A 15,889-nucleotide genomic window follows, 5' to 3' on the forward strand; every position below is an offset into this window, starting at 1 on the left:
GGTCAAGTTTCACTGACTGTATAAATGTGTGGCTGGTTTAAACTGGTAAACCTGGTTAGAAAGACACAGACCCCAAACAGGCCCTGTGCAGATGGCAGCTGGGAGTCAGGGCTCAAACTCACACCACTCAGCTGCCTTTGAACTGTGGGCCAGGTTTTAGAAGCTTTTTCAGTAATGTTCTCATGATCAGATACTGTAAGTGTTCAGTAAGTCCAAAAATGCCTCCTCTCAAAAAAAAAAAAAAATTACTTATCTTAATTAGAGCCCATCTAATGGCTGACAAAACAACAGAGTACGTTGTGAACATACAGCAATTTCCATTTTAACTTCAATTTAACCGGTTCATTTCTAACTCTAGAAATTACTGAAGTTAAAAGTATCAGGGCCATGGAGAGTTCAGCTGGTATGAGTTTACAAGGACATGAGTTTACTTCCCAGGAGCCATGTAAAAAGAAAGCAAGTATGGTGGCCTATGCCTATAATCCCAGAGTTGGTGACTCAGAGGTAAGATTACAGAAGGCAACCAGTGTAGCCTGTCAGAGCTCAGGCCAGTGAAAAACCAAGTCTGGAAAAAAAAAAAAAAAAAAAAAAACAAGTGGACTGTGCACACACACACACACACACACACAAAGTCCAATGGGTAGTTTCTCAACCAAACAGTTCACCTGTAAACCATGTTTTCTTACTAAACTTTGTATACATTTTTAACAATCAGAGGTGTCCACCAGGTGAAGATACCCCATAAGCTTAACATCCTGGGCTGGAGCCCCAGAACCAACATAAAGGTGAAAGGCGAGAGGCAACTCATGAAGTTAGCATCTTACCTCCACAGGCATGCCATGGCATGCACACCTGCATTCGTAAACACGCAAACACTATGATTTTTTTTGTTGTTTGTTTTTTCAAGACAGGGTTTCTCTGTGTTGCCCTGACAGTCCTGGAACCAGGCTGGTCTCAAACTCACAGAGATCTGTCTGCCTCTGCCTCCCAAGTGCTGGGGTCAAAGGCATGCACCACCATGTCGGCTCACTAAATTTTCTTTAATGTTTTTACATTTTGTATACAATTAAATAATTACCAATTTCAATAACAGCAAAGTTTAGTCATCTAAGAAAACATAATCATCCATTATAGCATACTTACATAAAAAAATGAAGCTACCCAGGCTGGAGAGATGACTCAGAGGTCAAGAGCACTGGCAGCTCTTTCAGAGGACCTTGAGTTCAATTCCCAGCAACCACATGGTGGCTGACACCATCTAAAATGAGATCTAATGCCCTCTTCTGGCATTCAGTCATACATACAGGCAGAACACTCTATACATAATAAATAAATAAATAAATCATAAAAAATGAGAATACCTTGTAATATCTAAAGTAGTCACTTTCAAGAAGTTTTTGTAGTCTTGGGAAAAGTCTGTAGTTATTAAATTTATCGATGGTCTCAACATCACAGGTACAATCATCCAGGTAACCACTAACCTGTTACAAAGAAAATGAAGCATTAGATTTAAATGTCCCAGATACCACATAGTTCATTTCCTCACATAGTTATTGTTCAAAATTTTTTTAAAAAAGGCCTGCTACTCAGCAACCTTATTGTCCCACCCTCAAGATAAAGACAATAATACAACGATTTTGTTTGTTCTTATATCTCTAGAGCAACACAGTAGCATTTCTATAGGGTCAACTGAGCTCAGATGTAGACAGAACTGAACCCCTAGCAGCCACCTTTTGGCCCTACCCTCCAGAACCAAGCTGATCTGACCAAAGGCTGGCACTAAAAGTAAGAGGGAGAGGTCTGTCTCCCTGTGGCTGGACCAACAAACAAGGAAACAAATCATATTTCATATTCCATCATATGACTGATGAGCACACACACGAAGGCAGAAAAGATGCCAAGACTCTCTACAGACCATTTCCCACTTGCACTTGGATATCCAGAGCAGGGCTGGATTCTTTGAGTTTTCCTAGAACTTACTTTGTCTCACTCTCATTTTTTTTCAGAGACTATATGAGTCAGAGACAGCTTGGTGAGTGTAAAAAGAGAAGTAACACCAATTAATAAAACAGTAACTCATTGTAAGAGGCTGACACCACCAACTATTGGGCCATGGCAGGTTTTCTAGGTTTGGAATGACGCTCAGAACTCACTTATCATAGCAACACTAGAGTAATAAACTGACCACAAGTGCTTAGCACTGATGTCTTGACCCTTCCTCCTAGATCAAACAATTAACTTTCTACATCTGGATGTAATGAGAAGTTATAATCAACCAATATTACTGGTTGTGAAACTTAACTTTTCGGGCATTTATTTGGAGTTAAGCAAACACCTGATAAAAGCAATGTAACATTAAGAAACAAGTACATCAGCCAGGTCTACAGAGAGAGTTCCAGGACAGGCTCCAAAGCTAGAGAAACCTTGTCTGGAAAAAAAAAAAAAAAAAAAAAGAGGAGGAGGAGGAGGAAGGAAGGAAGAAAGAAAGGAAAGAAAGAAAGAAAAAGAAAGAAAGAAGTATATAATTATTCAAAAAAAAGAAAAAGAAAACACAGGACGAGAGGGAGAAGGGAACTGGGATTGTCATGTAAAACAATCTTGTTTCTAATTCAAATAAAAAAATGATTTAAAAAGAAGACGAAAACACATCACACTGCAGAAAAGAGAACCCTGCAGTATTTTGGTGTGGTATGTCTGCACTGTAAACTGCATTGAAAATAAAGAAGTGCACCGGCCCCTCACTGAGGAGCTACTACTAACAGCTGCTATGGAAGAGTTTTCTTTAGGAATGTGGTCCCTGGTACACTGACCATGCTCCGTGGGCAGCCCCACACCCATACATAGAGCAGCACAAATTGATCTCAATGAGTAGTTTTTAAAAAAGAACAGTCATGTCAGGATTGTGGTGGCTCATGCCTTTAATCTCAGCACTTGGGAAGTGGATCTCTGTAAGTTTGAGACCAGCCTGGTCTCTAGAGCAAGTTCCAGGACAGCCAGGACTGTTATACAGAGAAATCCTGTCTCGAAAAAAAACAACAAAAGAGAGGACTCAATTTTGGCTCCCAATGGCCCAATCAGGTGCTCACACCACCTGTAACGCCAGGCCAGTGGAACTAATGGCTTCTTCTGATCTCCCTATGCATAGCACTCACATGCACATATCCCATACACACATACACATAATTAAAAATACTTTTTAAGAGTGAGGCATGGTGGTGCACACCTTTAATCCCAGAACTCGAGAGGCAGAGGCAAGCAGATCTCTGTGAGTTCGAGACCAGCCTGGTCTACGAAAGCTACTTCCAGGATAGCCTCCAAAGCCTCAGAGAAACCCTGTCTCAAAAAAACAAAACAAACTCAGTAACAGAAACTTTTCACCTGAAAACAAAAATATGCTAACAGCAATGTCCCAAAACTAACACTTTTTACTGATTTTTCTAGTCTCACTAATTTTCTAGAAGTCTGATCCACATATTCCATCATATCTATTTTTATCCCTTTTGAATTTGCAAGGAGAGAAACTGCCTCCTATCTCTCGCCTTTGATTCGAATTGTTAAAAAGAATGACAGAGAAATAGCACAAAGATTAAAAGGAGAGTAGCAACCAGAGACATCGAGTTACAAAAGGAAAAACAAAAACCTGAGCTTGAAGCCAAACACCCCAGGAGCTCATTGCCAAGGTGAAAACAAACCTGAAATAAAACTACAGGACACAGCTAAGCGCTGTCACTTTGGGGATGTTCTCTCTTGGTCTTCTACCACTTGGGGGCCAACTGCCTCTCCTGGGCACTTCCAGAACATTCCACATAGTACTGTAGTGTGAGAATACCTCACTTTCCTGACTGTATCTATCTCATCAACTAGTGTATAGTGTCCTTGAGACAAAACGATGTTTTTTCACCTTTGTGATCCCAGCCTATAGCACTATGCTTCTGGAAATGACATAGTAGATCACTCATGAAGCAGGCAGGTAAACGGGTGAGAGCTGCCCCCTGTTGTTCCTGAGACACGCCTCACTGACTGCATACATGTGCTTGGTGTCCCAAGCTCAAGAGCACACTCATGAGGCAAGGAACACAGGCCATGAGGCCAACCTTCTGTGCCCCACCCTTGTCTACCTGCATGTCATTCTCAAGTGCGCCAGAGGACACTCCAAGCCAGCAAGGAGTGCAAGATCCCCAGAGCAGGGATGGCACACAGCCAGAAGACTGTGGGACTGTGTCCCACTCAGTAGTGGCAGGACGCACACACATGGGAGACTTTTAAACCTTCTGCCCTTTACCCTTCATGTGGGATAGGCCATATTCTCCATTACAACCACAGGCAGCAGAGTGGCTAAGGACACAAAATAAAAATAACAGGGTTTCAATAGATGCAAAGAGCTCAAGCACAGTGACACTTGGAAATCTATGAGCTACGAAGGCCAAGAGGTGAGACAGAGCTCCATTCTTGGAAGCAGACTCACAGGTGAGATGCCAGCCTAGTTCTAGAAACTAGAGAACAGGAATGTTACCAAATCAGTCACAAGGAAGGGCTATGGCAGGAATGACGCCAATAGAACCCACAGACTCTTAGAAACAAACGAAAATCCTAGGACAAGAGACAGGTGCTAGACGTAACAAGCCCAGCCTCATGCTATGCTTCAGGACACGCTTCTGCTGGTCGGTAACTACCATACTTCCCCACTGGAAAGCACAGCCCTGCCTGCCACAGGAATCTAACCTTAAAAAAAAGCATCCTTCTCCCCTCCTAAAGTAGTTAACACCTACTAAAATCTGAAGTGCATTAACCTAGACTTCAAGTGATAACCAGCTTGGGTAGGAGCCAAACTAATAATTGAAGATAAAAAGGCCCACACTGAGGGACAGCAGGTGTTATGAGATATTTGATTATGTCACTCTGGTTTAATAAAAAACTGAATGGCCAATAGCTAGGCAGGATTTCCAGACACAGAGAGGTCACTAAGAAGAAGGAGGAGATATGAGACGACACAGAAGAAGCAGGATGACAGTATGTATATAAAGGAACCAGCCTCAGGACAGCACATAGATTAATAGAAATGGGTTAATTTAAGTTATAAGAGCTAGCTAAAAACAAGCCTAAGCTATCAGCTGAGATTTCATAATTAATAAGTCTTTGTGTCGTGATTTGAGAGCTGGCTGATGAGACAGAGAAAGGCTCTCTACAAGTAGGTAGACAGAAGGACCTATGTAGCCTAGCACATAGCCACACCCAGTTTAAAGACCTAGTCTATGAGAGTTGCAAAGCCTCTCAAAGTACACACAGCAAGTTTCCAAAGGGAATCCCCTCCACAGCAACCAAGCTCTGCAGTTAGTCCTATTTAGGTTTAAAGTCCATGTCTGTCACTGTGTTTTCCATAAAATAGTAATTCCCATCTTACATAAAGAAAATAAATGCAGGGCTGGAAAGATGGCTCAGCAGTTAAGAACACTGGCTCCTCTTCCAGAGGTCCTGAGTTCAATTCCCAGCACCCACAATCATTTATAGTGGGATCTGATGCTCCTCTTCTGGCATAAAAGTGTACCTGCAGATAGAGCGCATGTGCACGTACACACACACACACACACACACACACACACACAGAGAGAGAGAGAGAGAGAGAGAGAGAGAGAGAGAGACAGAGAGAGACAGAGAGAGAGGGATAGTTAAGAAAATAAATACTTGAAAAAATGTTAATATCTCCGGGCGTTGGTGGCGCACGCCTTTTAATCCCAGCACTTGGGAGGCAGAGGCAGGCAGATCTCTGTGAGTTCGAGGCCAGCCTGGTCTCCAGACTGCCAGGACAGGCTCCAAAGCTACACAGAGAAACCCTGTCTCGAAAAACCAAAAAAAAAAAAAAAAAAAAAAAAGTTAAATATCACAGATTTGGCATCAGAATAATAAAGAAAATAAAAATGTTAAATATCATTATTAACCCAACTCTCCTTAAATGCTCTACTCCTCTCCAAAGCAGTCTACATTTCCTTAATGAGGAGGAAAATACAGGCCTAGTTTGCAGTCAAAGTGTCTAACACTGAACTATTGAAGTAGTCCCACTGGAATACTAGCACACATGGAAAATTAGCATGGGTCAGGGGGTGGAGCACTCAGTTTCTTTCTCTATTGACCACAGCTGATTTAGTCAAATGCAATATGATATGTATGTTTAATCACAAATACGGTGGCTCACAACTGTACCTCCAGTTCCAGAGGATCCAATGCCCTCGTCTGACCTCCACAGACATATCACAGATTTACTACAGGCAAAACACTCACACATAAAATAAGTAAATCTTTTTTTAATTAAAAAAAAGTAAATAAAAACACATCAAGGGGGCTGGAGAGATGACTCAGAGGTTAAGAGCACTGGCTGCTCTTCCAGAGGTCCTGAGTTCAATTCCCAGCAACCACATGGTGGCTCACAACCATCCGTATGAGATCTAGTGGCCTCTTCTGGTGTGTAGCTATACATGGAAGCAGAATGTTGCATACATAATAAATAAAATCTTAAAAAAAAAAAAAGCAAACCACATTGTGGAGACACTCAAAGGATAGCAACCATGATACAAGTATTTCTCCCATATTCTTTATTCATAAAGCCAGGGTTGCAGCAGGCAATTAGAGTCAATGGCCACCTCTCTAGAATAACCTATTTCAAAGACTTAATACTGGGTTTCTGTCCACTCAACAAATCACCTCTCCATGGCACAGCAAGTTGACCTAACAATTAAAGCTATTTTTAAAACTGACTTAACAGGACACTTGACAGGATAAATCTACAGAGGCACGTGTTTGGAGAGTATGTTTACAATGTACTCCAAATGAAAAGTAATGTTTGTCGAACTGGTATCTGTGTCTGAGTATCCCCCCTTGCATCAGCCTAAGACAGACCTACATCACTCAGGTCTGAGTGTCCTTCTTGAGGTAGCCCAAGATAGGCCGACCACAGTCGGGCTGAGCATTACTGCTCATCAGATTTAACAGTAAAACAGTTTTAGTGGAAAGAAACGTATACTAATTTTTAGTTAAGTGCAAAATAATTTCATACTTCCTCCATAACTACCATTATTTCTTTTGAGATTATATCTTTAAAATATACTTCACAAATTGTGCCTAAAGTTTTGCTACATTCACTTATTTAGCATAACTGTCAAAGAATAAAAATAACAAGCTGGAAGGGCTTCCTTTCATCTAAGTCTATATCTGTGATAACAAATACTATTTTGGTTCAAAGAAGGGGTGCTTTTTGCTTACAAGATTATTTGCTCAAACGGTATAAGAGCAATTACTACATAATTAATATTACTAATTATTATTCTAATGGGATAATAAAAAGGCCAGTGGTTGTATATAAGAAAGATTTACAAGTCCCAAACAATCATTTAGAGTAACGAACAGTAAACAATAGAACACTATTTTGAAAAGAGTTTACAAGGGTTGGAAAACCACCTCAGCAGTTGCTCTTGCAGAGGACCTGTGTTCAGTTCCCAGCATCCACATGCATCACAACCAACTAACTCCAGTTCCAGGGGATCCAACACCCTCTTCTGACCTCCAGTGGCTCCTGGCACTCATGTGGTACACATACATACCTGCAAGCAAAACACTCAGATACATAAAATAAAGCAAAAAAAAATTTTTTTTAAGAATTTACAACACGCTGGGTGATGGTGGTCTTTAATCCCAACACTGGAGACAAAAGCAGGCAGATCTCTGTGAGTTTGAGGCCAGCCTGGTCTACGGAATGCGTTCCAGGACTACCCAATGAAACCCTATTTGTGAAAGAAGAAGAAGAAGAAGAAGAAGAAGAAGAAGAAGGATTTACAACATATAGTGAAAATCATTTTTAAAGGACTTGAAACCAACAGATAAATGTAGTAACTGACCAAGCCCAAAGACACATCAGAGTCATCAACCCATCAAAAAGCCCAATCCTAGCAACCAATGCAAACAGCTAGCTTTACCAAATGATATTTTTCATCTTATGCTGCAGTAGTTTGAATGAATTGGCCCCCAAAAGCTCATAGGGAATGGCACTAATAGGAGGTATGGCTTTGTTGAAGTATATGTGCCACTGTGGAGGTGAGCTTTGAGAATCCTGCATATGATCAAGCCACATTCACTGTCCAAGTTGCCTGTGGATCAAGATGTATGACTCTCAGCTCCTCCAGCACCAAGTCTGCCTGTAGGGTTCCATGTCTCACCATGATGACAACAGACTAAACCTCTAAAACTGTAAGCCACCCAATTAAATGTTGTCCTTTATAAGAGTTGCCATGGTCATGCTGTCTCTTCACAGCAAAAGAAACCCAAAGACATGCTGAAATCATTTGGCAGGTTTGAAAACATTTAACTCAGTTTAATCTCTAAACACTTCATTGATGTCTGTCCTGTAGAATGCTTATCAAAGTTAATCTTATTGCTTTCAGAACTCTGTACATTTAACTGCAATGACTTTCTAAGGTCAAACAGCTACATACTGTTCTGACTCAGAGAACCTGTGAGCTGAACCCCAACTACAAACAAGAGTGCAAGGCAGGGTGGTGATGTGGTAACTGGAGGCAGAAGTGAGAGAGACTGACAGCAGGAAGGAGGGAAAAAAAAAAAAAACTAAGACCATTTTAATTGTTTCTGCCATTAGCAAGGCTAAATTTTGGAGGAAGCCCAGGCTGTCACAGGCTGAGTATAAACATGAAAGCCCCACTGAACCAGGCTAATTTACTATTATTCAGTTGACTCTGAAGAGGAAAACCAGAAATTCTCCCTTTAAAAAAAGTGACTTAACAGATATATATTGGTATTAGGGAGTATTTAAATCTGAGATTATTGGGGGTTGAAGAGATAGCTCAGTGGTTCAGAACAAGCACTGCTCTTCCTTCCATAGGACCTGAGTTCTATATCCAGAATCCACATGGTAGCTCATGCTCTAGTTCCATGGAATCTAACATCCTCTTCCCACTTACTCAGGCACTGCATGCATATGGTGCACATACAGGCAGGTAAACACACATACACGTTAAAATAATAAATCTTGTAGCTGGAGAGATGGCTCAGAGGTTACAAGCATTGACTGCTCTCCCAGAGATCCTGAGTTCAATCCCAGCAACCACATGGTGGCTCACAACCATCTGTAATGAAATCTCCTGCCCTCTTCTGGTCTCTGGCTTGCAGGCATACATGCAGGCAGAACACTGTGTACATAATAAATAAATCTTTTTTAAAAAAAATAAATAAAAATAATAAATCTTAAAAATAAATAAGGGCCAGGCATAATGACCCTCACCTTTGATCCCAGCAGTTGGGAGGCAAAGGCAGTCAGATCTCTGGGAATTAGATGCCAACCTGGTCTACACATTGTTTTCCAGAACAGTCAGGACTATGTCAAGAGATCCTGGTTCAAAATAAACAAATAAATAAAAGATAAATCTGAAGAAAATGTAACAACAACCAAAAAAAAATTTAATTACTATCCAAGAAGAAATGTAAAATAGTGAAAAGTTCCTCAATTTTAAGGCGGTCTCTAAAAACATTGAGTGTGGAACAAAAGTTGAAGAGTCAAATAGAATTTTTATACCATTATCCAAACACCCAAAACCAACTTGAAACACCTAGTATCTTTTCTCAACACTGACAGTTAAGAAGTTGCTTGTCTTTTAAGTGTTTAGATGTTGAAACTTTGTATACCTAGCTGCAGAGATGGCTCAGCAGTTAAGAGCACTGACATTTGTGATCAAAGGAACTTCCCCCAACAACTCAGCTCTGCTCCCAAATTACTCAAAACAATAAAATCCAAAATTGAAAGCAGTGAAAGAGATGATGCCTCTTCCTCCGAACATCAAATGTTGATACTAACATTATAGTATCATATTCAGCAACACATTATTTCTGGTCATAAATAATAAGACCCACGAATGATTTGGCTGTAAATCCCTCCATTTTTTTATAAATATAATTTCAGAGGTCAAAGTCCACCAAAAGGTGGCTTTAAAGAGCAACAAGAGCCAGTGAGACATGTCAGTGGGTTAAAGTCGTTGCTGTCAAGCCTGAGGGCCTGAGGTCACACGTGGTGGGTGGAGAAAGATTCTTGCAAGCTGTCCTCACTACAAGCACCCCTCGCTATTCGATGTGTACAACCACACGTACAATGCACAGACACACAAAATAAGTAAGCCAATAATTTAAACATTGTAAAGAACAGTAACAAACAAGGGGCGGAGGAAAGACAGCAGGCCAGCACGAAGCGTGCTTGTGAACACCTGTATAGCAATACAATTTACACATCAAGTAACTCCATAATAGAATGAGCGGATACAGTTTTAAACAGAAGAAAGGCAGGGGACCTCTAATACTCAGGAGTTTTTTTCAGACTTCACAAGAACGCACTTAAGAGACCAGCACATCGACTGATTCCAGGTTCTTCTGGATGTTTCCAAGCTATCTGTTGGCATTTTCTGAAGACTGGAAAATGAAAATCAGACTTATTACAATGCATCTAACATACACGGCCTTATACAAAATTAACAGGCTACGCTACCAAAAAAAAAAATCTTTAAATGTTTTGCTCACAGAACCCACACCTCCTATAAAAATAATCACAGCTCATAATCAAACTGAAGCTGGGCCCTGTCTAGAATTCAAACCGCTAAGGGAGTGTCAGGATGCGAGCGAGAACAAGCTTCAGGAAGAATAAAGTACACCACACACAGGCCGAGGAGTCAATGGACAACAACGGCCGCAAAGACACCAGGCAGTGTTGGATCAGGGCATCCAAAGAACCACGCAAGGTCATTCAACCTCTTGACAACGACAGCAAGATCAAGTCAGTCCCGAGCAGGAAGGCTGGGGATGCCCGGGACTCAGCGCGCACGAGGTGCCCAGGTGCCGGGTCCACTCTGAAGCCCCAGTCTTGTGAACTCGACTCCACAACGCGGAGCGGCCACTGAAGGATGCAGGGACTCTGTATGACTAACTGGCCCATCGCAAGATCCCGCGGCCCTGGGCGATCGGGAACGCAGTCCGGGCCGCGCACAGGATCGCCCGCGCCCGGGGAAGCGCAGTCCGTGGGGCGGCCGCACGCTCCTCACCTGACAGAAGCAGCGCTGCGCTGCGGTCTCCTGCTGCCGCTCCTCGCCGTGGCCAGAGCACAGTAGCCACCCGACACCCAAGAGGCCGATGAACAAGCCCCAGCCGCGGCCCATCGCCGCCCGCCGCCCGCCCGCCACCCGCTGCCGCCCTCCGCCTGCGCCGACGTTCCCGGCTCTCCGGCGCAGGCCGCGCGCCCGCAGAAGAAGCCCGCGCCCGGCCCGGCCCGCCCGGCCCCGCCCCTCCACCACGTTCCGGCCCCCGCCCTCCGCGCTCCCGCCTCCCCTGCGGACGTGCGGCGGCGCGCGCCTCTGCCCACGCGAGCCTTAGGCGGCTGCCTGTCAGAGCGCCCCGCTCACGCACCCGCCTCCGGGACACCTGGCCTGCAAACTCCGCCCGCGCCGAGACGCGATCCTTCCGGGTTCGGGGCCTCCCCTGGAGCCACTGCTCCGGGCTGTGGCTCCCTGCCCGCCCCGCCCCCGACCTCACGCCGACCCAGCCCCTACTCACTACGAGGAAATCGAGCCTGGATTACGTGTCCGTCGTGCTTCGACTGCCTAAAACCCGAAGGATGTTGGAGTTCATCTTGGGGGAGCACAGTCGCACAAACTATTTAGGATTTTCTAGTGGCTGTGCTAACTAGAAAGGGAACAGGTGAAATTGGTTTCAAAAGGATCTGGGCGGCGTTGCGATTTACGCCTATAATCGCAGCACTCCAGAGGCTCCTGCAGGAGGATTGCTCAATTTCTAAACCAGCTTGAGCTGTATCCCGAACTGCCTGGGCTAGAGTTAGGCCTTATTATAAATATATAATTAAATAGCTGATAAATAAATGTTTTTTTATTAAACCAGAATAGGGAAGATGTTAGCTCAACGTGTACTCAACTTCAAATTTATTCATAAAACAATGTGTTTTCTGCAAACTAGGCACATTTCACAGCCAGAGCAAGGTGAAGACCACCCTTTCGTTTTGTAAGTGGAAATGGGGACAGCTAGTGTTAACAAGGATTGTAGCCAGGCAGTGGAAACCCGGTGGAGCCTGTTATCTATAGCATGCCCTGTACTCATACTAAGATAATATGGCCTCCTTGGTTATCTGGAATGACTTCATTAAATCTATATTTACAGTTCATACTTATGTTTTCTAATGTCAGATTGATTCTCCCTCTCTCCCTCTCCTCACTCCTCTTTGTTTTTTTGTGTTGTTGGGTTTTTTTGTTTTTTTGTTTTTTTGTTTTTTTTTTGGAGCCTGACCTAGAACTTGCTCTGTATAAGATCCCCCTACCTCTGCCTCCTGAGTACTGGAATGAAAGGCCTGTGTCACCACCACCTGAGACATCATTCTCTGTTTCTAAGGTGAGTTTCCTGGTGTCTTTTTCACACAGTTCCAAAGTCCAAGTAAGTTTCAATTCAGATACTGTTTGCTAAGCTGGGCTTGACGTTGGTGGTACAAAAAAGCATAAGGCCCAGTCCATGCGTGTCATCTTTTCATTCTTTGTTGTTTTGCTTTAGGGGAGTGCATTTTTGCTGTGTATTCCTGGCTGATCTGTAACTCGCTGTGTAGACCACGCTGGACTCAGTCACACAGAGATCAACCTGCCTCTCCCTTCCTAGTGCTGATATTAAAGGCCTATGCCATCACAACCAACCTTTCAATCTTATTTTTAATTCATTAATAATTGTGTGTATTTATTGAATACAATGTGATGTTTTCAGTCTATACAGACCTTGTAGGAAGATTCAAATTACTATATCCATCATCTCAACAGCTTAACTTTTTCTTATGAGAATGTTTGAAAACAATCTTTTTGTAACCTCAAAATACGTGATATACAAACTGCAGTCTCCACGTAATGCCATAGTCAATAAAACTTTTCTAACTGTAACTTGGTTCCCTTTGACCAACTTTTCTTTCTCCGGCCTTTCTTTGCCCCCACCAGCCTCTGGTTACCACTTTTCTGCAGATTCCATGAGATCAGCTTTTTAAAATTTCACACAAGTGACATCACACAGTTTTCCATCTGCATTTGCCTCATTCCACTTGGCATGGTGTGCTCCAGTTAAACCGTGTTCAGGTCACAGCATCCCCTTCCTTATAAGCCTGCAGAGTACTGGTGGGGGGGGGTGTGCACATTCATTCACATGTGCACTACATAGTTCATTCCATCCACTGATGGACACTATACTGCTCCTCGATACTATACGTAATGCTAAAATAAGTATGGAAATATAAAGAACTCAGCTCCATAGCAAGTAATAATAATAACCTGATCAACTATGGGAAAAAGCTGAACAGGCCTATTTCTAAAGGATGGGTACTATGGAGCTACTCAACACCACCAACTATCAGAGAAATATAAATCAGAGCCACAATGAAGTGTCTACTCACACCTCTTGGAATACTATCAAAAAGATGAGTGGCTAGGCTGAGTAGTCCATAGTGTAGTCCCAATACAACTTTAAGGCCAGCCTGATCTACATTAAGAGTTCAGGGCTCAGCCACACCTTTAATCCAAGCACTCAGGAAGGAGAGTCAGGCAGATCTTGGATTTTGAGGCCAGACTGGTCTACAGAGCAAGTTCCAGGACAGCTAAGACTCTATTACTCAGACAAACCCTGTCTGGAAGCACACACCCTCCCCCACCAAAAAAAAAAAAAAAAGTTCAGGGCTATACAGCAAGAGCCTGTCTCAGATAAACTAAAACTAAAACAACAAAACCCCCAAGCAAACAACAAAAAATGGCTAGTAAAGCTGGGCATAGTGGTATTCAATTCCTTTCATTCCAGCAGAGACAAGTGGATCTGTTTTGAGTTTGGGGCCAGCCTGGGCTACATAGTTTCAGAACAGCCGGAGCCACACAGTAAGAACCTTGTCTTAAAAAATAAAAAAGAAACAAAAAAGAAAGACTGAGACAGGAGGATTATTATGAGTTTGAGTCTAGTTGGGGCTATATAGCAAGACCTTATCTTTAAAAGAATTGAGGAAAATAATTATGTACGACAAATTTGGAAAATAGCAATTTCTTAAGAAACTGTAGAATTAGGCTGGGTATTGGTGGCGCACTCCTTTAATCCCAGCACTTGGGAGGCAGAGGCAGGCAGATCTCTGTGAGTTCGAGGCCAGCCTGGTCTCCAGAGCAAGTGCCAGGATAGGGTCCAAAGCTACACAGAGAAACCCTGTCTCGGAAAAAAAAAAAAAAAACTATAGAATTACCAATGTGATCATTTCCTTAAATATCCTACTTCTGTGTATACATCCCAGTGAGGTGAAATGCCTGCACTCTTCACATTCAACATTTGTATGAAATTTTTGATAACATTTTCATCTTTGTATTTCTACCACTGAATTGCAAGCTCTTGAAACCCTTAAGCATGGCATCCATCTCAAACATACCATAGACTCCCAGAGTCTTTGATATTTGCAAATGAATAACTTTCTTTTTTTTACTTTCTTTTTTTTGTTTGTTTGTTTGTTTTTTGTTTTTCAAGACAGGGTTTCTCTGTGGCTTTGGAGGCTGTCCTGGAACTAGCTCTTGTAGACCAGGCTTGTCTTGAACTCACAGAGATCCGCCTGCCTCTGCCTCCCAAGTGCTGGGATTAAAGGCATGCGCCACCACTGACTGACTGCAAATGAATAAGCTTTCTTATGGCCAAGTACTTAGCCATCAAAAATAACAGACAAGGCAAGAAAAGATGAGTACTGAGTAAGTAAAGTACATGTTTTTGGAAGCAAGAATGATGCAGCTTAAGATCTCACAATGAGGGGGCTGGAGAGATGATGGCTCAGAAGTTAAGAGCACTGACTGCTCTTCCAGAGGTCCTGAGTTCAATTCCCAGCAACCACATGACTCATAACCATCCACTATAAGATGTGGTGCCGTCTTCTGGTGTGCAGATATACATGGAAGCAGAATGTTGTATACATAATAAATAAAATAAAAAAAAATCTCACAATGATGAAAGAGCTTGTAAGTCAGATGAATTTAACAATGTCAGCTTTCTCATGTGTGCCATTGAATGTCACTGGAGCTGCCCAAGAAATCTTTCAATCAGTCTTTTGACTGTATTTACTTCTTCAATATGCCTTCTTGGGCAGTCATTTCGAGTGTGTGAGGGCCTGTGAAATAACTAGTTCGTCATTCAATAAATTTTCACAAGTGCCACGGGATACAAAGTGCAGTCTTTGATTCTGGAAGCCCAGTTTCCCCCATCTGTTACATACAACTTTGTACAGCAACATTAAATTTTTGGGAGATGAACAAGATCACAACTTTGTTATTCTACTACTAGGACAACATCATGACAGACTTAATGCACACAGCATTTCTTGTTTTGTTTTTTTCTTGATGGAGTCCTAATTGCTATGTAAATAACAACTATTATTTTTTTAATGAGCAAAGCATGAAGTGGTTTGAGCCAGTTTTTCAAAATGGGGTATGAAGGCATCTCCAGGAAACTCAGTGCCTAAACCATTTCCAACATTAAACAGACAAGAAAGAAAAAAGTTAAAGGCAAGGAAGAATCACTAAGCAAAACCTTAAAGGCTTGGCACCGCCACATTGATTAGACTCATTTATCTAATCTTTACCAAATACAAATATCAAATTGTCAGGCCTTCTTGCCATATGATTAGAACTATGTGAGGTGGGAGGGCACAGCCACTTAGGATGTCTTTACATACAGGTCCTGAGCAAGCAAGCTATGCCTTATAGTCACTGACTTCATTTCTTAATTTCCCATCCCTGTCTCATCCACCACTCTATCTGGTTTCCTGGTTACCAGTCCCACTACACCTCTTCAAGTGACA

The 15,889-nt window shown here is 42.4% G+C and overlaps 1 protein-coding gene across 1 annotated transcript in view; it reads right to left on the bottom strand.

The window, feature by feature from the left end:
- The window catches only part of Ero1a (endoplasmic reticulum oxidoreductase 1 alpha), a 35,792-nt gene extending 24,534 nt beyond the window's left edge, over window positions 1-11,258 (bottom strand). Inside the window, exons 1-2 of the mRNA XM_027389295.2 lie at window positions 11,085-11,258; window positions 1,362-1,481 (exon numbers count right to left, since the gene is read on the bottom strand). Of these exons, the coding sequence (XP_027245096.1) occupies window positions 1,362-1,481; window positions 11,085-11,198 (234 nt within the window). The 5' untranslated portion in view covers window positions 11,199-11,258. The remainder of the gene's footprint in view (window positions 1-1,361; window positions 1,482-11,084) is intronic.
- Window positions 11,259-15,889: the final 4,631 nt, after the last annotated feature.

The sequence above is a fragment of the Cricetulus griseus genome (genome assembly GCF_003668045.3).
Source record: "Cricetulus griseus strain 17A/GY chromosome 1 unlocalized genomic scaffold, alternate assembly CriGri-PICRH-1.0 chr1_1, whole genome shotgun sequence".
NCBI lineage: Eukaryota > Metazoa > Chordata > Mammalia > Rodentia > Cricetidae > Cricetulus > Cricetulus griseus.